Here is a 23917-nt window from a genome sequence, read left to right as displayed (position 1 = left end):
GTTGTCCCGCTGAAAGATGAACCGTCTCCCCAGTCTGAGGTCAAGAGCACTCTGGAGCAGGTTTTCATCCAGGATGTCTCTGTACATTGCTGCAGTCATCTTTCCCTTTATCCTGACTAGTCTCCCAGTTCCTGCCACTGAAAAACATCCCCACAGCATGATGCTGCCACCACCACGCTTCACTGTAGGGATGGTATTGACCTGGTGATGAGCGGTGTCTGGTTTCCTCCAAACGTGACGCCTGGCTTTCACACCAAAGAGTTCAATCTTTGTCTAATCAGACCAGAGAATTGTGTTTCTCATGGTCTGAGAGTCCTTCAGGTGCCTTTTGGAAAACTCCAGGCCATAAAGGCCTGATTGGTGGATTGCTGCAGAGATGGTTGTCCTTCTGGAAGGTTCTCCTCTCTCCACAGAGGACCTCGGAGCTCTGACAGAGTGACCATTGGGTTCTTGTTCACCTCACTGACTAAGGCCCTTCTCCCCCGATCACTTAGTTTAGATGGCCGGCCAGCTCTAGGAAGAGTCCTGGTGGTTTTAAACTTCTTCCACTTACGGATGATGGAGGCGACTGTGCTCATTGGGACCTTCAAAGCAGCAGAAATTTTTCTGTAACCTTCCCTAGATTTGTGACTCGACACAATCCTGTCTCGGAGGTCTACAGACAATTCCTTTGACTTCATGCTTGGTTTGTGCTCTGACATGAACTGTCAACTGTGGGACCTTATATAGACAAGTGTGTGCCTTTCCAAATCATGTCCAATCAACTGAATTTACCACAGGTGGACTCCAATTAAGCTGCAGAAACATCTCAAGGATGATCAGGGGAAACAGGATGCACCTGAGCTCAATTTTGAGCTTCATGGCAAAGGCTGTAAATACTTATGTACATGTGCTTTCTCAGTTTTTTTATTTTTAATAAATTTGCAAAAACCTCAAGTAAACTTTTTTCATGTTGTCATTATAGGGTGTCATGTGTAGAATTCTGAGGAAAAAAATGAATTTAATCCATTTTGGAATAAGGCTGTAACATAACAAAATGTGGAAAAGGTGATGCGCTATGAATACTTTCCGGATGCACTGTATATATGTGGATGTATGTGTGTAGATAGATATATAGATATGTATGTGTATATATATATGTGTATATGTATATATATATATATATAGATATATATAGATATGTATGTGTATATATATGTGTATATGTATATATGTAGATATGTATGTATATGTATATATGTATATGTATATATATGTTTATGTGTGTGTGTGTGTGTGTGCGTGTGTATTATATATATATATATATATATATGACAGCAACACTCATAACAGTGACAAAACAATTACATTGACAATCATGTTACGTTATTTTTAAAATGTTTCCTTTTCTTTTTCATTACTTCTTTAACACACTAATTCTCCGCTGCGCAGTGCAGGTATTTTGCTAGTATGTAATATATATGTTAACATCCTGATATTCTTTTATTTATTAATTACAAAGATATTATCTATCATGTCTCTAAAGGCAGAATAAACATTATCAGAGGACTAATGTGAAATTTCAGTCATACTCATGTAAACTTGAGAAGGAAAACACAATAAGAGCATTCTAATAGACATTGATCCTCTTTTGAAGATAAATATTTAATACCAAAAATGGCTTGATTCAATTTTTCAAAAAAAATTAAATATTTTAAGCATGTAGTAAAAAAAGGCACTAACCTGATTATAAGCAAGTTGTATTTGCTTTTCTGCCTCGCAATCTACTTTACTTATACGGTAATTGAGGCTTTGTACACATGTTTTTCTAATATTTATTTTGGCCAGAATATTTTCCTCTTTCAACATTTGGTTTTGCAGCTCTTGTGTTCTTTTAGCTTGTATGCCCTTCAAGCATATAAGTTGGTTCTCCAAGTTCTAGGTGAAACAACATTATAATTTAGACAATCTGAATATATACTGAACATATTAGATATCCAAAAATACACATACACATATTTTACTTGAGGAGATTGGGTCATTTTTTTTAACTCCATGAATGCCCTGATCATCAAAAGGTCATCAATTGATCAGTAGGTTTGAGGTGAATGTGTTTCTGTTACACTGAAAATAATGTGTTTTGATTATAGCTTATGAACCCAGTAAATCGAAATTGGACAAAGCAGTAATGCCACTGTGTACATTTTGATACTGAAATGTTGAAAAAGAATAACATTTTCCTATACAATTTTTCATTATTAAATACATGGGAACCATAGTGATTTAAGTTTTATTTTGAAAAATCATTTTCTATATTTACTGCATTTAAGACAAGATTTCAAAATAAAATTATACATCAGATGTCTTACTTATTTGGCTGCTTTACATTTTTTTATCATAGCATCATCTAAATGAACTCCTGGCAATTCAATTAATTTTATTTGTGCAGTATATACAAGTATAATGCGTAAACTATGCATATACATGTATGAATACATATAAAATAGATCGCCATTTGAAATTAGATGGATGATTTGAAGCATGTGTATCAAGCTCTTGTATATTTATAAAAATCGCATTTACCTTAATGGTTCTCTCCATCTCTTTTATTGTTCTTTCCATTTTTTCTGTTTTCTCCTTCACAAGTAATGATGATTCCATCAATGACTCATTAAATGTTTTCAGTTTCTGAGTAAGGGCCTCATTTGTTTCCTTAGCTTCTTTTAGCCTGTAAGTGTATACTTCTAAGTAAAGAACATCACTCTACTGCAAAGGAAATGCAGTTTATAACTATCTGAAAACATATCTAAAGAACTTAAGTAAAAACTCACTTTTTATGTTTTTCCAAAATTTCATTTCCCATGCTTTCCAGTTGGGCTTTTTTGATTTCTAGATCAGTAGTAGTCCTGCCTAGTAGCTTTTTTAAGCTTTCAAGCTAAATATATAAAGAAATCTGAGTTTACAATTTATTTAAATATTTTTTTCTATTTACCTACGATAAACCAAATTCATTTTCTGCTATGCAAAACACTTTTTTTCATTGAATAAACTAAAATTACTAACATGTTTCATTATTAGTCTTTACAACTAATGCAATGAGATTTTTACGTCTCATAGTTCAACCTGTGACAAATACATTTAAAAGAATTACAACCTCACTCTGAAGGACTGAGAACTTGCTCTCCTGCTGAATGCATTCTTCTCGAAGTTTATCTGCATTCCGGTCTAAATATGTAATATTTCTTTTACTTTGCTTGTTTTTTAGCATTACAGTGTGCAGTAATTCATTTCTTTCTTTGATTAGGGCTTCTTTTTCTCTGATTTCTTGTTTTACTTCAGTGAGTAGCTGTAAGGAAAAGGAAAGAAACCATAACATAACACCATAACATTATTTACAATAAAATTAAAAAGAAAAATATTGTAGCACAAGAACATTGGACATAAGTTCTGTGGTTGACTCATGCTGTATTCTCAGAATATACTTTAAATAAAAAAGTATATTTAAATGATTATTTACAATTTTCTTGATTATGTAAGTGCTTATGTTTAATTCATAAGCTTTGCAATGAGTAGCATTCAGGTGTCCATAAAAAATCAGTTAAATATAATGTATTGCTTTATGATGATTTTCAACCTCTGCTTTTCAATTCTCAAATTATTTAAAATGAGTTAATCTGAATGCATCCCGTACTATGTAAAACTTCTTATAAGATTTTTTTTTAATGTTTTGCTGACTTGGTAAAATGACCATATTACTAAATAAGAACATAAGCTGAAGATTACTAGCCCCACAAACGCGAATGTAAACTGAGGATATATTAATATTCACACTTGTCCATTTTAAAGAATACTGTATGAATTTAATCATGTTTTGATGTAATAAAATATAAATGATTTTCACGTTCTTTTTATTTATTTGGCTTTTCCAGGAACAAAGTTTGATGAACAAGTAAATAGCCTGCATAAGAATTACATACTTTTCTATACCAAAGTAAAGAACAATATAACATTTTTACTTTTGCTTCTCGGCATTTATTGATTAAGTACTGTACATCAATAGTCTTTTTTTAACATCTAACTGTACTAAATTTGTTCATTGGCAATTTGTCTCTATTATAAAAAAAAATCCTGGAGAGAAACACAAGGGCGTCGAGATGTGATCTTCACATTAAGATCACGGAAGACATTTAAAAGAAACCATGAGATAAAAGAGATTGGCCACAGAGCGTCTCGCGGGGACCTTAAAAATGAGACTTTGTGCCAAGAGATTGACCCAGGACCGTCTCGCGATGACGTGGAACATAAGATTCTTGCAAGACACCTACTTACAACCAATATCAAATAAGACCACGGACAGCAAAACATTCAGTCGTCTAAAGGATTTGAGCACACACAGATCCAGAGTTTACTCAAAGGCCAGGTTTATAATTTACACAACGCAACGCATGCTCCAGCGGACACTCCTGCTATGCAAGCATTTTACTGTTTATACTTGCGCATGTACTTTATGTAAATCTGGAAGAATCCACCAGGTGGCAGTGCAAGATATTATCATGGTGAGAACATGTTCAGCCTTGCTGTGTTGTGAATTGCCTGGAACACCCATTAAATTCCGATGACACCTTACCGCAATATCTCTGAAAAGGATGTTTAATGATTAAATCCATCAATCGAGGGATGTGTCCATACCAGCAAGCATTGGGCACGAGGCAGAAACAATACCTACACGGGGCATCAGCTCATCGCAAGGTGAATACAAGCACTCACATACACTAGTGTCATTTAAGAAGCACCAAATCTGCATATCTTTGGAAGGAAACCGGAGCACACTGTGGAATCCCAGCATGTAACCATGTAAACTCCAGGCAGGGAACACCAGCGACATGACTCCCTGCGAGGCAGCTGTGCTACCGCTCCACCACCGTGTCACCCCCATGTGTGTAATTATTAACAGTATTCATTATTTAAATCAAATTAACGATTTATCCGTAAAACGTAACATACATACTTAATAAATTTCATCATGAAAGTGATATCGGGGTATAAATCTAAGGATTCTAAATGTGCAGAGAGTTAGATTATTTAATGTGTTCTATATGGTGATCTATTGCTGTTTGCCGCTGCTGTTAAGAGGAAGCCCCAGAAAAAAATGACGGCACAAAAGATGATGAGACTTTTAAAATGTATTGTGTCATTATGATCGGGAAGATGCGACACTTGAATATAAAAGCACCACAAATGCATCTATATGATGACATTTTGCTACACCACATCGAACCATTCATCAAACATTGAAGCTCATACATTGATACCGTAGGATCCAATTAGAGGGTTCCTGTCACATGTAGATAGTAAGCAGAGACTCTGACGTCACATTCAAACTTTTATCACACTGCGACCTGACTCTCAGAAGATGCGTCGAATGAACACTGGGAACGCGTGGCAGCCATGATGCATACGTGTACACTTTCTGAGTGTGAAGTATAAACGCGCCCTAACATGTTCTTAGGTTGGATACATTTTTATTACAGTATATATGATGAGTACGTCCAGCTTTCCAGCATAGCACATATAAGCAAGCTCTACTTAAATTTCATTGATGTTAAAGATTCTAGAGAAGTTGACTATAATCATATCCACAAAACCTTTAATCAGCCATAATTGACGGACCGGTCACCAGGACTACCAGAACAAAAACAGTCGGCTGATCTTTCAGTGGGCCATGAAGTCAGACAGCAAACTAAGACAGAGCAAGCAAGGGAGAGAGACAGAAAGAGAGAGACACTACGTGGGTGACCCACTCAAACCAAGAATTTTAACAATCAGCACTGGTGCTGTTGTGCAAAAATGAATAAGTTATAAACTCACCTCAATAATTTAACATATTGGTAAAATGTTTATAACAAACTCTACTTGGTTATCATAATCATATTTTTTCCAATTTCACATAACATTTTCAAAGCAACTTCTTATTTTGGAAAAAAAACATGGAGTATGGAGTATTTAAAATTTTCTTTGTGCCTGGTGAGTCGTGCCTGTTTCTGGGTTGCTGGGGAAGGCCCTTCAACCATGCAATTTTCAAAACATACCTTTGCTTATGTGAGTGCATGGGCAGCCTGGACAGTTCTCAGAGACGGAGAGTGTCAGGTGTACCAATGCAGCATTCTGTACAGCCATATGGTTTTATGTCAATGAATATGCTATACAGCTTTACTTACAAATCAGCAGGAAATATTAAGTGTACATGCACTGTGCAAGGTCTAAAGACTAAACCCTTTTAAGTGATCTATTGATTGATTTTTTTGTGATACTTTTTCAGTGGTGTGAAAACTTGCATATCTCACTTTTTGAAGTAGTCATCATTATCATGAATCACCTCAATTACTTATGTAAAATACAATTTAGCACTTTGTCATTTGATCAAAAATTGGACCCTTATTAATATTTACTTGAATTTCTAATTTTGGTGTTGAGTATTTGATATTGATTAGGATATATATTTTAATACTGTCCTTTGATAGATGTACTGCATGACAAAATAGTATACTGATAGATTTTCATTTTATGTAATTTTTTATTGTATTATTTAGCAGACTTTTCATTGTCATTGGTGTTGGTAGCCTAACTAATTGTAAAAAACATTGTCGCCCCCACACTCCTTCATGTGAGATTTACCTGAAGTTGTCTCCTTCTTTTGCTGACGTCCAATTCTGGTACTACTGATCTTTCACAGCTCCTTCCATGATCTTATTACAATCTCAGCAATCATGCTGGTGGCTCCACCATACACTGCTAACTTGGCATCAGAGGAAACAATTGCAGTAACTTTCTCCAGTTCTATGAGCAGAGCCAAAATCCTTGCTAATACTTTGCACATACCCATGACGATGCATTCATGCAGAAGATAGTATCTTGTAAGTGCTGCTCTTTAAACGTTGGAACATGTCTCTCTTTCTCTCTCTCTCGCTCACACTTTATAGCATCTCTCTCCCAGGTCTATATGGCCCTGCCAGAAATTTCATGCCACAGAACTCACAGATAATCAGTTCTCAGAGACAGAATGTCAGGAGTACAGTGCAACATTCTCTACAGCCATCTGCTTTTATGTCAATGAGTATGCTATATGGCTTTACTTACAAATCAGCAGGACATGTTAAGTGTACACACATTGTGCAACTGCAAGGATGTTTTGAGAAATCAAAAGCTCTTTAAATAACAATCAGAGTTTTATGCTAACAAAATAAAACCATAATATTACCTGTGCTGTTAGGTTAAGCTTGGATTTACTTTTTTGTTTTCATAAAGACCTCACAACAGAAACATATAGACACGAGCAGATTTTCAGATGAAAAAATATTTCATGGTAAGGATAAAATCAAAAGAATTTGTGATTATGCCTGTATCAGTTATTTTAAATGACAGCATAGTTGGAGAGTCAAGCTTGGCTGTAAGTGAATACTGTATTTTCATTTTGGCCTTACGAAGAGACCTTTGATAAGTACATTTGCAAGTTCCTAAAATGGGTAGATGAAAGGGGTTAGCAAAGGTGCTTAAAAAGCTGTGCTTCATTTGCAAAGACAGATCTCTGGTCCAAGGAAACTGTTAACCATAGGGAGACATTTCAGGGGTGAACATTAGTGAGAAAAATTATGTTTTGAAATGAAGACAAAATGGCAGCCATTCCACAGGATAAATCTGTTATCTAATCTATGTAAGATACTACAACAGAGCAGAAAGTGATTTTGACTTGCACTTCTTTTAAAAAATAAAGATTGAATAGGTCACACAAGGATATATGTCTATACCAATGAAATGGGACTTACCTGTGAGCATTCATCAATTTGTTGATCTCTTTTCTTCATCTGTTCAATTGTGTTCTCCCACTGACAGAGAAGCTCAACTCTTTCTACATGAGCCCGACGGAAGTCTTCAGCTGTCTTATCCAATTCTATCTATTATTAAAGGCAAATATTTAGATGAGTAAACCATGAATTAGCTGTTTTATTGAAAAAAATTATAAACATTTCAGGAGTGTGGTAAGCAAGAGTGTGCTTACCTGGGCTGTTATAGTGTCAGTTAATTCATTATCTAGAATTCTGCGCCTTTGGATCAATTCATCTGTCAGCTTTTCAATGTTCAATGACAGTTCCTAAAATTGAAAAAATAGCAATATACAAAAAATGTGTTCAATTACATTTATGGAAACAATTTTTGATTGAAAACTATGCATAAATACAATGTATCTTATTAACATATTTTTTTATGTAGAAATAAGTGTCACACACAGTTTTAGGGCTCAATTAATTGTATTTCTCCACCAAATGGGGGTTGGCACTGTCCTCTGAATCCTTCTCCTTTTGTTCCTCTGCAGACCAACAGAAAATCCCACCTCTTAGAGACAACAGTTCTGCTTCCTATCAAACAGCCTCCTAAGGATGTCACTTCCACTTCTGGTCCCTTTGAACCCACCTCTTCCTGTCACCCGACTATATAACGGCTATTTTTCCATTTTTTACTTCAGTTCTGTTTTGGGCTCATGTCTGTAAACACCTAGTGCAAAAATTTAACCCATTTGCCAAGTATATGGGGTGGCTACATCAAATCTTTTTTGTTGTGTTTGTACTTCTTATTTTACACAAGTTATATTGAAATTATATAGTACTTATTCAAGAAAACTGCACTTACTCGTATTTTGCTTTCATCTTGCTTAGCATATTTTAATATTATCATGGAGTCTTCATCTTTTTGGGCACAGGCTTCAAGCCAGGCCTCTAAAGCCTGGTGATCCCAGTTTAGCTGACATCTTAGTTTTTCCAGTTTCTGTTTGGCTTTACAAACATTTTTCTAAAAAAGTAAAAATATTAGTTTTGTATCATCTAGCCATGTAAAGAACATGTACCTTTCTTATATTTGATAAAATGACTGCTTTAAGTAACATTTATTGATATTTGCTACTCTGCTGTTTAATACTCTGAATGCTTTGATTCTATATATTCTGATGTATACACCAAAATAAGTCTTTTAGATTATTAATTGGAAATGAGAGTAACAAAGTATGGGTATGATAAATGAAAACATTGGCAGGAGGCACAAATCAAATCTTACCTGTCCCATTACCATGACTATTACAGATCACACCTTCCTTAGTCTTTCTTGCTTTATTAATCGCTGACATACTGAGCCACACACATCCCTCATACTCCACCAAATTGATACAATCTGTTCTTATCTTCAAAGTTCTCTAGAACTGATGGGGTTCAAGCAGTCCTCAATGCTTGAGCTATATCAGGAATCAACCAAATTTAATTCCAGAACAAATGTCAAATAATTTTTCAGACCATAGATGCTCCTAGAGGCAATTTTAGAAAACTACCTTGTGGTGATCATAGGTGCCCTGCAATTCTTTTCCATTTATGTGCAAAAAAAACTAGGCAGCCATGATAGCTTCACAGCTATCTGCCATCCAAGTGAGCAGAGTCCCACCTGAACTCTTTGCTGTCACTCATCAGCTTGGAGGAATTGGCTTCTTACCCAATACCTTAATAATACAAACTTCCCTCCTTTATATTTGGATGTTTTGTGCTGTCAGAAATGCATTTCAAGAATCTACTGTAAGAGCTGATACTTGAATATGTGAGCCTGGTTATTTTGTTGTTTTCTCTGTAATTGATAAGGTACATCTGCTCTCAGAACTGGTGCTCACTGGATGTTTTTGTTTGTTACTTCATTATATGTAAACTCTGCAAACTGTAGTCCAAGAAAACCAGAGGGGGAAAGCAATTTCTTTGATAATGCAATGGCTATGTCTGGCACAAGGAATCATGCCACGGTCATAGTTGCTTTGACGTTATGTCTTGCCCATTCTAATGTTTGGCTGAATAACAAGTAAACGTTTTGACCAAGTGTAGCTAATAAAGTAGTCACTGAGTGTACTATATATTCATCAGGCTCCAGTCAATATGTTTGAGTACATATACATGTATAATTCACTCAGAGAACATTCAGGATTTGACAAGAACTAAGAAGGAAAAATTAACCAACTAGACTGAAGAAAAAAATATTCGAGATTCTAGAGGGATGCTTTAACAGGTGCAAAAGAGTTATGTCAGACAGTTATTCAGACAGAGAATTAAAGCTGTTTGGTGGTATTAAATTAGACACTATTCAAAACAAGTTCTGAAGGCAAGAACTGACAAAACATGCAATTAACTAGAAAAAAACCTGTTTTATTTCCCTTCTCTTTTTCTTTTCTTCTATATTGTTCTTGTATTTCTGTATTTCAGGCTTTAAACGTCCTGCTTCTCTTTCTGCAAGTGCTGTGAAGTGTTTTTCAGACACAATGTCATTCTCCTTCGCTTTGCAGAGTGCCTTAAAAAATGAGAAGTTGTCAGTAAAATGATCCTTATTTACCACACTGGTTTTATTTAATATAGCACCTTTCAGTATATAATGACTATAGACACATTACGTTTTCTTGAGATCCAAATTACACATTGAAAACCAGCAGCAGAATTAAATACATTTTTAATTTAACATTGACTATCTTCTTGCACCTAGGGTTTAAACCATTGGAAAACCTAATCCCAACAGAAATGCAAATAAGGTACCAATTTTTATTATTTTTATTATGTGAAACCTCAGTTTTATTCCAAAAATAATCAGATGATTTTTTTATAGTATGAGAGATTTGACTTTTGTATTTTGCTCTTTGAATGTAGACTAAATTTTAAAATTTTTGACTAATGATGATGATGATTCAAATCTACCTTGCTATTCACCCCATCAGCAAGGTTCCACCAATATACAAATAGAATGAATTGTTTTTTCTACTTACATTATTCTGACCCAGGTTGCAGTCCCTGGGTGTGCTGCCTCCATTGTAAAATTTGTATTTGTTTCTTCTCCGTCTGTTCACAAGAATTTACTTATGGAACATTACCTTTTTCACACTGTCTGATCTAGCTGATTGGTGGCACTAAACTATCTTTTTGTATGCAAGCATGTCTAAAGTGGGAATAGGCAACCTTGATAAAAATTAATCATAGGCATACATAACATTGATATTAAAAACAAAAATGGAGAACACTTTATAGTGTTTATGCTTTTAACAGTCTGATCATCAGAGAAACCACATTTCTCCACAAAAGATCCAAAAGACAACCTGGATTTCTCCAGATAGAAGACTAGGAAACCAGATGGACGACATTGCACAGAAGTAGAGTAGAAGCCTATTAGCTGTCAGAGTGAAGCAAGGATCACCTTGTTCATTCAATCCTGAAGATTAAGCTGAGAAAAGTCATAATCCAAACATGAACATCACCTCACAAATACAATGCACAGAGCCTAAAACACTAAGTTAAAGTGAAAATATAGCAGTATGAACTAAAGAGCAAGTATGAAGTTCTCCCAGATTTGTTAGAGGAAACAGTTAAGGAATATTGGACAGATCTCCCAAAGACATGTAGATCAACTTGCTGTATAAAGATATAGGAAAAGAGCAAAGGAGCACATATAATGGTTCACACCAGACACCAGGGCTGTTGTTAATGAAAGATGACAGAATAAAGCAAAGGGAAAGTCAAAGCCAAGATCTACAAAGGGAATCATACCTATAGGCTTAATACTGGACAATTAACCACCAAGTCAAAAAGACTGTCAGAGCAAATGAACGGAACTTCATCCACAACCTGATAGAAGAAGCAGAAACATCAGGTGTGAAAAGAGTAAATTACAAGAATGTAGTCAGGAAAGACTAGTACTCCACCAGTATCAGAGAAAGACAAGGAAACTAGTAACCCAAGAGGAAGAGGGTCAGAATGCATATCCTATTGGTAAATGTTAATTTGTAAACTGAAATTTCTGGTGCCATTTAATATTTAATGGGTGGAAAGGCAACAGGCCAGAACAGAAACCTTCCAGATGTTCTAAAGGATGATACATCAATTTCAACTGAGATGCTGCACCCTTTACTGCTGAAATATAGGAACAAGCATCTGTTCCTAGAGCTGCAGTACCTTGATGGTGCTTTAACAGTTTTGGGATGGAAGTTTGTGGGAAGGAACTTTTATACATTTGGATATAAAAGCAAATATCGAATGGCAGGGAGATTATTGTGCGCTATGAATGTACAGCAGTGTCCTAAAACAGCTGTTCATGAATTTATTCTGACGTTATGTGCTACACTAACCTCTAACCTTAACTTTTTTCTTGAAACTGTCTTCCTACAACTGATCTTCTGTTATGTCCTAAAACTGAACAACTGTACAAAATGTGACTAGTCATGAAAAATGGCAAACTCACAGATCCATTTATAGTAAGGACCGCGGTGTGACATGGATATCACAGCTTCTCATGACTTTTTTACTTTCTATAGAATTAATAATAAAGTCTCCTTGGGATAGAAATATGGGCATATAATAGACCTTCATCAAGTAGCTAGAGGACCTGGGCTACACTCGTGACCAGATACTCAAACAAAGCATTCAATTACAAATTACTAGTTACTTCTCAGAAATGTTAAGACTAGGATTGGAAATGGAAATGGAAATTGAATTACTTTTTTCATTATTTCTTGGAAAAATAATTACATAACTAATTTCTTTACTTCTGTCTTACTCGCTAAACGCAGGTAAATATGTACCAATTACAAAGATCAAGGTTAACACTCAAATGTCCTTTCAGTACTTTAATAAGGAAGAGATAAACAATCACATTGACCAAGAATTCAGCAGTTAGATTTAATTAGACTACATGACTTACATTAGACCTCTGCCATTTCAAACATATGAACCAGGAGGTAAAGGACTTTGGTTCATGAAAAGGTTTCTTAAAAAAATTCTTAATTAAAATGCACTTAAACCACTTGAACACTAGCTTACATGAAGTGTGTAAATGGTAAAATTATTGTTAGCCTTGTCGAAAATGTGGGACCAATTACCTGCATTGTTTATTGCAGGTGAGGGTTGAGTTACCTGACTGAGGACACAATCGGTTCCATAGATTCCCAGGGAGTACAGTCTAGACACTGCACACCCTGGAATGTGGGGGTGAGAGGAGGTCCCTTGTGAGGATGGAAGATGATGGGGTACCCCGAATGTGCACAGCTGATGATAAGCAGGAAAGGCTGCTTGTAGCAGAGCAGTCAAGGAGAGAGATAGGAGACAGGAGTCAAGGGCCCTGCAAATTCAAATGCTGAATTGGGATGACAAATTGACCACAAGTCTGTTGTGCATAATAGATTGTGACCTGCAGTTATAACCAGAATATATAATGAGTCAACTAAATTAGGTGAATCACAGTTTTTTTCTGGTGTTTGGGAGTTTTTTTAATAGTTTTGAAAGCTTATTCAATATTCTCTAATAGAGTGAAAATGTGCATGAGTGGCAGTCCACAATTTGCTGTTATTATATTTTTTTATTTTGTTTTAACATACTTTATAAAACAATAAATTCATCAATTAAGACAAAGGCTAAAACTGCGTATTCTGTGTGGTGTATGTGTTTCTCACATCTTGGTGTTCATTACTCTACTACTACTACTACTACGTTGCTCTAAGGTCTTGGAGATCCACATAAATGACAGGCTGGACTGGTACTTTAACATAGAGTAACCATACAGTGCATCTGGAATGTATTCACAGCGCATCACTTTTTCCACATTTTGTTATGTTACAGCCTTATTCCAAAATGGATTAAATTCATTTTTTTCCTCAGAATTCTACACATGACACCCTATAATGACAACATGAAAAAAGTTTACTTGAGGTTTTTGTAAATTTATTAAAAATAAAAAAACTGAGAAATCACACGTACATAAGTATTCACAGGCTTTGCCATGAAGCTCAAAATTGAGCTCAGGTGCATCCTGTTTCCCCTGATCATCCTTGAGATGTTTCTGCAGCTTAATTGCAGTCCACCTGTGGTAAATTCAGTTGATTGGACATGATTTGGAAAGGCACATACCTGTCTATATAAGGTCCCACAGTTGACAGTTCACGTCAGAGCACAAACCAAGCATGAAGTCAATGGAATTGTCTATAGACCTCCGAGACAGGATTGTGTCGAGTCACAAATCTAGGGAAGGTCACAGAAAAATTTCTGCTGCTTTGAAGGTCCCAATGAGCACAGTGGCCTCAATCATCCGTAAGTGGAAGAAGTTCAAAACCACCAGGACTCTTCCTAGAGCTGGCCGGCCATCTAAACTGAGAGATCGGGGGAGAAGGGCCTTAGTCAGAGAGGTGACCAAGAACCCGATGGTCACTCTGTCAGAGCTCCAGAGGTCCTCTATGGAGAGAGGAGAACCTTCCAGAAGGACAACCATCTCTGCAGCAATCCACCAATCAGGCCTGTATGATAGAAATGGCCAGACGGAAGCCACTCCTTAGTAAAAGGCACATGGCAGCCCGCCTGTAGTTTGCCAAAGGCACCTGAACGACTCTCAGACCATGAGAAACAAAATTCACTGGTCTGATGAGACAAAGATTGAACTCTTTGGTGTGAAAGCCAGGCGTCATGTTTGGAAGAAACCAGGCACCGCTCATCAACAGGCCAATACCATCCCTACAGTGAAGCATGGTGGTGGCAGCATCATGCTGTGGGGATGTTTTTCAGCGGCAGGAACTGGGAGACCAGTCAGGATAAAGGGAATGATGACTGCAGCAATGTACAGAGACATCCTGGATGAAAACCTGCTCCAGAGTGCTCTTGACCTCAGACTGGGGCGACGGTTCATCTTTCAGCAGCACAACGACCCTAAGCACACAGCCATGATATCAAAGGAGTGGCTTCAGGACAACTCTGTGAATGTCCTTGAGTGGCCCAGCCATACACCAGACTTGAATCCAATTGAACATCTCTGGAGAGATCTTAAAATGGCTGTGCACCGACGCTTCCCTTCCAACCTGATGGAGCTTGAGAGGTGCTGCAAAGAGGAATGGGAGAAACTGGCCAAGGATAGGTGTGCCAAGTTTGTGGCATCATATTCAAAAGGACTTGAAGCTGTAATTGCTGCCAATGGTGCATTGACAAAGTATTGAGCAAAGGCTGTGAATACTTACTGTATGTACATGTGATTTCTCAGTTTTTTTATTTTTAAATAAATTTGCAAAAACCTCAAGTAAACTTTTTTTCACATTGTCATTATGGGGTGTTGTATGTAGAATTCTGAGGAAAAAATGAATTTAATCCATTTTGGAATAAGGCTGTAACATAACAAAATGTGGAAAAAGTGATGCGCTGTGAATACTTTCCAGATGCACTGTATAAGAAAGGGCAAAGCAGATACTTTTGTCCTTAGGAGACTGCACTCTTTTAAACATGAGTTAGTGACATTCTTTACATTTTCTACACTGTGGTTTACTGGGCTGGTACTATCACTTCAGAAAAGGTCTGCCAAATCAACAAACTAATTAAAAGAGCAAGCTCAATTATAGGACCCCCTAAAGATAGTAGCAATCAAGCAAATTAAAACAAAACTGAGTGTTATTGTGAACAATGCTACACATCCTCCCTCTGACACACTAACATTGAGTATTTTCAGCCAACAAAGTATTCATGAAAAGTGCGTCAAGAAACGCTACTTGGTACTCCCTTATACCAAAGGGAATAACCTTTGTACCATGCCTCACTACGACTGTAACTGTCAAATCAGAAATTTTTCTTTCCAGCTGTTTTTCTTTCTTTTTGTCATTCTGGGGTATGTTTATTTATTTATGTATTTATTGAGCATCTGAAAAAAAGGCAGATTACCCCCTTGGAGACAAATAAAGCTTTATTAATCAAAAAAGACTTGTAGTGATCAATTTGAAAGCATTTACATTTTATACTCAATTACCTTATACTCACTAAGAAGGTAAAAACTGAGTTAACTTATTTGAACACAGACTTCTTAATGTTCACAGAAACATGACAAAAAATCAAAGTGTATATTGGAATACACATGCTACTGTTTGTACCTTATTTAAAATGGAATGCCTTTCATTTACCAGGCCCTCCTCATTTAGACGATAATTAAATGCCCTACATAATTAATATTATTTGCTCAGAAACATATGTGTAATGAAATTCTAGTTAAGTTAGTACTTGTTATGTTACTACAAGAACTTAAACAAACCTTACACTACTTCATTACTGGGAGATGTAATTTACTTCATTACTTTGAGATATAATTAGATTACAGTAATGCACAACCTTGTACCCCAAACAATGTTGATGAGATATGTCTCCTTTCACATAGACGCCAGGATGGATAATAAAAATTACTTTAAGTCAGCTGTCAGTGGAAGCATAAAAATAAGGTATGAACAGTACGATAGAAAATGAGGATTAATAACAAACTGAAATTCAGTTCAGAGGCAAAAGCATCAGAGAGACTATTTTTTTTACACTGATATAGTATATTTAGAAAAGACAGAGGAGCAGATAAGGATATCAAAAGTTGAATTAACAAGGCAAGTAATGTATTTAAATCTCTATGGTCCTCTGCAGTCACAACAAGATAAATCTCTTCAGCACCAATGTCAGGTCTATCTGATTCATAATCATAGAGAACAGCAACATAAACATAAGGCCTTCATCAACAGATGCCCATATAACATCCTCAATATCAAATGACTAGAAATGAAACCACACAACAGCAAGTGGTAAGCGTCAAGCCAGACTCCTAATAACAAAAAACATCAAAACAACTGTGATGAATAGGCCACACTTTGAGCAAGCTGTACTCTAACATCAGCAGGCAACGGCTGGACTGAAATCTACAGGGAAAGAGAAAGATAGGTAAGCCAAAATAAATCTAAAGAAAGTATATGGAGAATAATCAGATTGAAAGGTACTGTCCTGCCCTTATGCATATTAGGGAGCCAAGATGCATAGGTGCTACTATTGTAAGCATGCACTATACTGGACTGACTTTATATTCAGAGTTGATTTCTACCTTAACATTATTGTTTTTGGGAAAGTGGACACTAATGTTCAAACGAGACAAGGCTAAGAAGAATCAGTGACTTTCTGTGGTCACAGATTCATTATTGCAGCTTGGACATGTAGCCTTTGATTTCCAGTCTCTATCTCTTGAAAAATTCCACAGCATGCTATCATTCTCAACATGATACTATATATAACACACGGAAAGGAATTCAGCATAGGCCTCACCTTTATGTGTGTCAGCTCCTGTCTAACATTCTTCAGATGTTCAGACATAGACTGAATCCGATCTTGTAATTCACAGGTTTTGTTCTTCACCTGTGCATTTTCTATTTGTTTGTTTTTAATCTATTAATACAAAATAGGTTAAACAATTGTAAAAAATTAATTCTACTGGAAACTTATCCAATATATAAAAACTTAACTTCCCAAGACCACTTAATCCAGTTCAGAATCCTGGTGGGGCAGAGCCTAAACCAGCAGTACTTGCAACAAGGTAGTAAATAATCCTGGACAGGGTGCCATTCCGTCACAGGGTTCACCCATTCACTCTTACACAGGAATACAGGATTTTAAGTCAGGAGGCTGTTATAAATCATACAAAGTTAAATAAATATCAACATGTGAGAACATAATTGGGCTGCAAAAATTCAACTGCTCATGCAGTTTTTTACCTAGCAAGAGGAATATAAATGTTTCTTTTTGCCTCAAAAGGGCTATATTGTACATTTAATATGACATTAAAACATGAAAATCTAAACCTTTCTTAACATTACATATTCTTGAATGCTAACGGGTGATCTTCCCTTAGTGTGAAAAGTTACTGGGAATTCAGTGACCTTATAACTGTCACTCACCTCTTCTTCTAGTCTTTTATTCTCCTCATTGGCAGCAGGTATGGCAAAACCTTTGTCCCAGCCAAGTTCAGAAAGGATTGCACTGGCCATATTGGATTGTTATGAATATATTGCTAGTCTATCTTCAGATTTCTTCAGAATTATTTAGTTATCCTCAGGTTTCATGCAAATTAAACTTGCACTGTCTTTGTCACCTATCAAAACAGAAAAAAGAAATGAGGCAACTCAGGATTTCCAGAGCAAATGTAGGCTGCATCTTTATAACAGCCCTTTTTTCAACACAGGCACAAGCAAACTTCATGATCCTGTATAAAGTAGAAAGAATGTGAAATTAGTACCACATGCAAAAGAATCCAGTGGCATCAAGGACAATTACATATTCTCTATTCTATTCCACATTACTGATTTGTAAATTTAAGACATACAGTAGGCTCAGTAAAGACTTGGTCTTTGGAAAGCACAGAATAACTGTCACTTTCCTTTTTAAACTTTTGATTATGACTAATTTCTTAGTGAAATGAAGGGGCAGTACTGATTGGTTGTAATCAGCCATTTGATATTCACACAGATTCAAAACAGTTATTTCATGTTACTAGAAAAAAATATGCCAATAGGTTGTAATCAGCCATTTGATATTCACACAGATTCAAAACAGTTATTTCATGTTACTAGAAAAAAATATGCCAACATTCATTTAATGTGAGTGAGTATTAATGGTGTATTGTAATAGTTAGCACTCCTGTCTCAAAGGTCCTGGATCTGAACCCCACTGTTTGTATGGATTTTAAATGTTCTCCCAAGAAAAAAAAGCATGTTTGCTGGATTAATTGGTGACTCAAAATTTCCTTAATATGAGTGAATATGAGTGTGTTAAGGAGTTCCCATTAAAAAATTGTCTGACAAATTGTTAACGTTGGTTTTGAGCTGGGAAAGACTTTGGCTCCTTCTAACTTTGAGGTGGAGAAAAAGGATGGGTGGGTGGATAATTATTAGATCACTATGACTTGTGCTTGAAATGTATATTTATATATTTACATATAATATACTGTAGCTTGCATTTATCCGCAACCATTATTATTATTTTATTTCGTTTTTTAACTGACACAGTATATTGCTATGAAACAAACCTTTTGAAAACGTCAACATCCATAGATAGATATTTTAATACAACCAAGTACCTTCTAGAATATTCTGATTATATAGCGAAAGAGTGAGAAGAAGCAGCATATATGGTTTACTAGATTAGTTTATATTTTTAAAAATATAATTTTGTAAATCGTGCTTGTTTAGCGTGATAAAAAGAGGTAGCCTCCACATCTGGCTGCTGCTGTTTTGTCTTCATGTTTTAAAACTTTGCACCTTTAAAAGACTTTTGTACCTTTTCTCTGGACACAACCACTTGAACATACCTGCACACCTAAAGACCCATGATCTTAGCAACAGACAAGAAACTCTCCAATGTCCCTGCTGAATCTGGGACTCTTGTTTTGACAAAACCAATGATGATGATATTCTCTTTGTCTCCAGATCTGCTCAGGTTTTAAGAAGTCAGGGTAAGTTCTATTTTTTTGCTAATATTTAAGCTTTTTTTGTTCTCCACTGACTCTTTTGAAGTTTGTGTGGTTATTTTTAGTTACCATTTAGCTGCAGCCTAGAAAAGCTGTCTTTCAGAGAACATATGTCCCATCAAAATACAATATATACTGTATATTTAACTTTATCTGTTATTTTTATTTTAGCTGAAGTAACTGGACTAGTTATAATAAATTATCTTCTTTGATTTTAGGAACCTTTACATTTTCCAGCCTGCATGAACATTTGTTACGAGAACTAAATATATAAAAAAACAAAGCTAAATAAGTTCATTAAAAAATTAACCTATATTAAATATGTTTAGGCTTTGCACAACTCTCAAAATTACAAATACTTTCTGCAATTCATAAAAGTGATGCGTGCATACTCTAGATTACTTTATTTAGTTTTATTGTTACTTTGAAGCTTATGTTATTAAGTTTATGTATTAAAATATGTCTGCTCTACAAGGAATTAATTATATAAAATATTTTTTCTACAACACTTGCCTGCTGCATCAGTGCATACTTTAGAATAAAATTAATTCCAATTCTTTTAAACTCTTGGGAGCTACCACAATATAGTTTTTCTCAGGGTGAAACATAAGAACTCACTGCCTAAAGCATCAGAAACTGAGACAGCTACTGTTTTATACATGTTAAAGTCAATCCAGAGGATTATAGACAAACCTTTTTTAGTCCCTCCTAGTTAATAATTCCTGAATGTCGGTGTGTTAATGCTATTTTAAAAAAGAATTTAAGTGTAAGGAATCTTGTTAGGGCGGCGCGGTGGCGCAGTGGTAGCGCTGCTGCCTCGCAGTTAGGAGACCCGGGTTCGCTTCCCGGGTCCTCCCTGCGTGGAGTTTGCATGTTCTCCCGTGTCTGCATGGGTTTCCTCCGGGCGCTCCGGTTTCCTCCCACAATCCAAAGACATGCAGGTTAGGTGGATTGGCAATTCTAAATTGGCCCTAGTGTGTTTGGGTGTGTCCTGCGGTGGGTTGGCACCCTGCCCAGGATTGGTTCCTGCCTTGTGCCCTGTGTTGGCTGGGATTGGCTCCAGCAGACCCCCGTGACCCTGTATTCGGATTCAGCGGGTTAGAAAATGGATGGATGTAATCTTGTTAAATAAATAGTTGCTCGTATTTAACTTCATAGCCATATAAGTTAATTCTGAATCTTAGATCTTTTCTCTCCATTTGGAAAAAGTGGAAAATATATTGTTTTATCATTTATATCAATAAATATCAAATAAGTCAAATAAGTATCTTTACTTGTGTAACAAATTAAAAAAAACTAAAAAAATGTTAATAGAAGACAAACAAAAGCAGGTATCCAATAATAAAGTTCAAGATTTATTATCAACATCAACAGATTCTACATTAAAATAATTTGAACAGTAGCAGATGCTGAAATGGCAATGACTTTTTTGGCTTTGAAATTTCCAAAAAGGCCATTGCTCATTTGAATGTACAGAAGGTGAATAAGTAACATGTGACATCCACTTTTAAGCTAAGAGGTCTTCTGTTTAATACTTGTTTCTTCATTATATTACATTATACAGTTTCTACATTATACAGTATATTATATTTCTATTTTATATTTATGGTACTATAATACTGTCATTTCAATTGAGTTGCAAATGCATTTAAATGCATTTAAGAGAAGTAGAGAAACAGAGATAAGCCAAGCAGTAACAGGTACTCAATTTTATAGCTCTTTTCTACTTCTTAGTAATGAAATTTGTTATCTCCGGACTCTGTTACCTGGGTCCTTTTGGATTCTTTGCTGTATTGTCTCCTGTGTTTTTTATGCCAACCCATGGGTCCATTATTGTGCCATTTATAATATTTAACTTCTTTTGTTTCATCCTTTAAACTCATAAATCTAGTTTGATCTAGTTAATGGATATATTTGCACTAATGTATGAAAGCAGCCCTATGCTCTTTTTGTCCAAATGAGAGGTATTGCACATACCAGATTCACAACAGCTTAACTGTTGCCTGTTCATCACAGTGGAATCAACTACAGCAAATACAATCAAGAATCTGATATATTTTCTCAAGAGTAACCTTGACTTTAATCAGAATATGGCATCAATGGTTTAGTTCTGCGAGGTCCTTGTCTGCAAAATTAAAACTATCATCCCACAACTTATTTTGTCTTTAGTGCAAGCTCAACCCTTATCAATACTTTCAGTCTGTGAGTTCATAACCCCGCAGAACCACCACAATGAATGATTTGTCACCAACATCCAGTTTAAGCACTGCATTTTGGATTGATGGGCCAATAGGAATCTGACCACAGTTACATGCTATGTGATTGACAGGACTCAGCAGTCAGTCTTCATTGACTATCACAGTGATAAAACAGTCTTCCTATGAGACCTGGAATGGCAGAGTGATTTTATAAACAGTAAGTTTTCCAAAAAAAAAAAAGGAAAATTGACTATATCTTCTAGACACTGCTTCATTCAAAGCTGAATATGGGTGCTGTCTTTACTGTAGTTTTCAGCTATTGTTATAATTATGATGTATACCTGATTTCTGTATTTAACTAACTTATAACCCATCATATGGCAAGCAGTACTAGTAAGTATGCCCAAGTCATAGGGACAAATTTGCATGCAACGCTAAAACCATTGACTAGCAGTTAGAATTTGTAGTTCAACCTCTGGAATCCTGAAATCTTTGCTGTCACAAATAACTTTTAAGTGTACTTGTCATTTCTGAAGGTAAAACATTTTTTCTTTCTACCTGTGAAATTATGGGTAACTTTTTTAGTTTGTAGGTTTAAATTAAGGGCTGAGAGCTACCTAATATCAACCAGACAACATCCATAGCTTTTATTATGCTGCCTACTTTAATTCTAGAAGCTGTTAAAATGTCTTTCAAATCATTGTAGAAGATAAAGAAATTTTACAAATCTGAGGAAATAATGATTGTATCAAATTATGCTGGTTAGCTAATACCATGTTTAGGTTGTCTAAATATGCAATCCAGATGTCTAGATGTGTTTTAAAAGTTGTCTATTTCCCTCATTTAATTATATGAGTCTGTAGATCATTCAAGATTCCTTTAGAAGTAATTTCTGTTTTCTATGTTGTACATTGCGTATTTAAATTAACTTTTATGTACATTATTCAAAATTAATGTAAGAATACAGCTTGATCAACTTTAATGATGGCTTTAAGATTTTAGAAGAACTTCATTAGGTTTCCTCACAGCCTGCTCTGTCCAAGACTGAACTTCTTCATAACCCAGTCAGAGCATTTACATGATCTTCAACCTATTAAGAAGCCTGGTCACTGTCCTTTACACATTTTCTAAATTAGTTCTGCAAAGCAATGACCAGAATTATAATTATTAGCCTTTTGAATTGCTTCAACTTCCTAAAGGATGACTTTACTTTGTACAAGTCAGTAAAGCCTATGCTGAATTTAGGCTTAACAATATTTAATGTTGCACTCAACTACTGTATAAATACAGTAACATTATTTTATTCTTGCTTACAAATCAATATTAAAAATCTCTGTCTGAGTTTACAAGTTTCTTGCAGTTTATAAACCTGTGTTATTAATATAAATTTAAAAAGTAGGGTTCCTAGTTGTCTAAAGGAAAAAAAATTGTCTGAGACACCATTCTAGTATTTAATTATTACTGTGACTTATATAGGGTGCAACACGGTCATTGAGTAAAAGGAATAGCAAACTTTCCAAATACTATGTTTGCAGTTGCTGACAGCAGATGTTCTCCAAGCTTCAAATCCTCAACTTCTGAACTTGTATCATTGTTTGTTTTGTTCAACTCTATCATCTGTGATGGATGGCCGGGGCCCATGCCTGGCCAGGACGCCCCTGCAGCATATGTTCCACGGGAGCATGGGAAACCCAATATCTCCCCCTGGATGCTAGATGGCAGCCTCCCTGGGTTGCAGTGGTGCCTCGGACTCCTGCAGGGCTTTATGGAGGTTGGAGTTTGGTGCAGCCCTGTTGGGTTTCGCAGTTGCCGCCAGGGGGTGCTGCAGCAGGAGCTGCTAGGCCCTTCTGGGCACTAGTTTCGCCACACCCAGAAGTTCTTCTGGGTGCCTAATAAAAGGAGCCAGCAACCACCACTCAGGAGCCAGAATCAGGAGGAGAAGGATGAGGTTGCCTGGGAAGAGCGGTGGAGGAAGAAAAGAGTGCTTTGTTGTGTGTTTTATTTGGTATATTTGTGCTTGGGACTGTGTTGTGCCTGTGGGGATTATGAGGAAGATGTGCCCCACAGGTGAAGAAAAATAAATAGTTTATTTAAGTGTGCCTCCGTGCCCAGTCTGTGTTGGGTCGGGCACCTATATATCGCCTTTTTTACACATCATAACACCTTTAAACTCTCTCCACCTTCCATGATAATAAAATGGACCAGGAAAGTGTTACAAACAGATGATTAATGCTAAGGTTCTATATAGTATAATGAAAAAGTAATTATTTCATGCATTATTTAGTGCACAGTTATTTCTGCTAATAATACTGATATCCAAAAAGTAATAGTGCTTAAAGGAGACCCTGGATGAACAAAAAATTTAAAAGTTTAATATTTTTCCATACAAGAAA

General features: G+C 35.9%; 1 protein-coding gene across 1 annotated transcript in view; it reads right to left on the bottom strand.

Moving 5' to 3' along the window:
* The window catches only part of LOC120536527 (coiled-coil domain-containing protein 39-like), a 58296-nt gene extending 49197 nt beyond the window's left edge, over nucleotides 1-9099 (bottom strand). The window contains exons 1-8 of the mRNA XM_039764940.1: nucleotides 9085-9099; nucleotides 8665-8823; nucleotides 8036-8128; nucleotides 7803-7931; nucleotides 3134-3325; nucleotides 2811-2914; nucleotides 2563-2707; nucleotides 1723-1917 (exon numbers count right to left, since the gene is read on the bottom strand). Of these exons, the coding sequence (XP_039620874.1) occupies nucleotides 1723-1917; nucleotides 2563-2707; nucleotides 2811-2914; nucleotides 3134-3325; nucleotides 7803-7931; nucleotides 8036-8128; nucleotides 8665-8823; nucleotides 9085-9099 (1032 nt within the window). The remainder of the gene's footprint in view (nucleotides 1-1722; nucleotides 1918-2562; nucleotides 2708-2810; nucleotides 2915-3133; nucleotides 3326-7802; nucleotides 7932-8035; nucleotides 8129-8664; nucleotides 8824-9084) is intronic.
* Between the last annotated feature and the right edge of the window lie 14818 nt (nucleotides 9100-23917).

This window comes from Polypterus senegalus, chromosome 1 (genome assembly GCF_016835505.1).
Source record: "Polypterus senegalus isolate Bchr_013 chromosome 1, ASM1683550v1, whole genome shotgun sequence".
Lineage (NCBI taxonomy): Eukaryota > Metazoa > Chordata > Cladistia > Polypteriformes > Polypteridae > Polypterus > Polypterus senegalus.
This window is presented reverse-complemented; position numbering and strand designations above follow the sequence as displayed.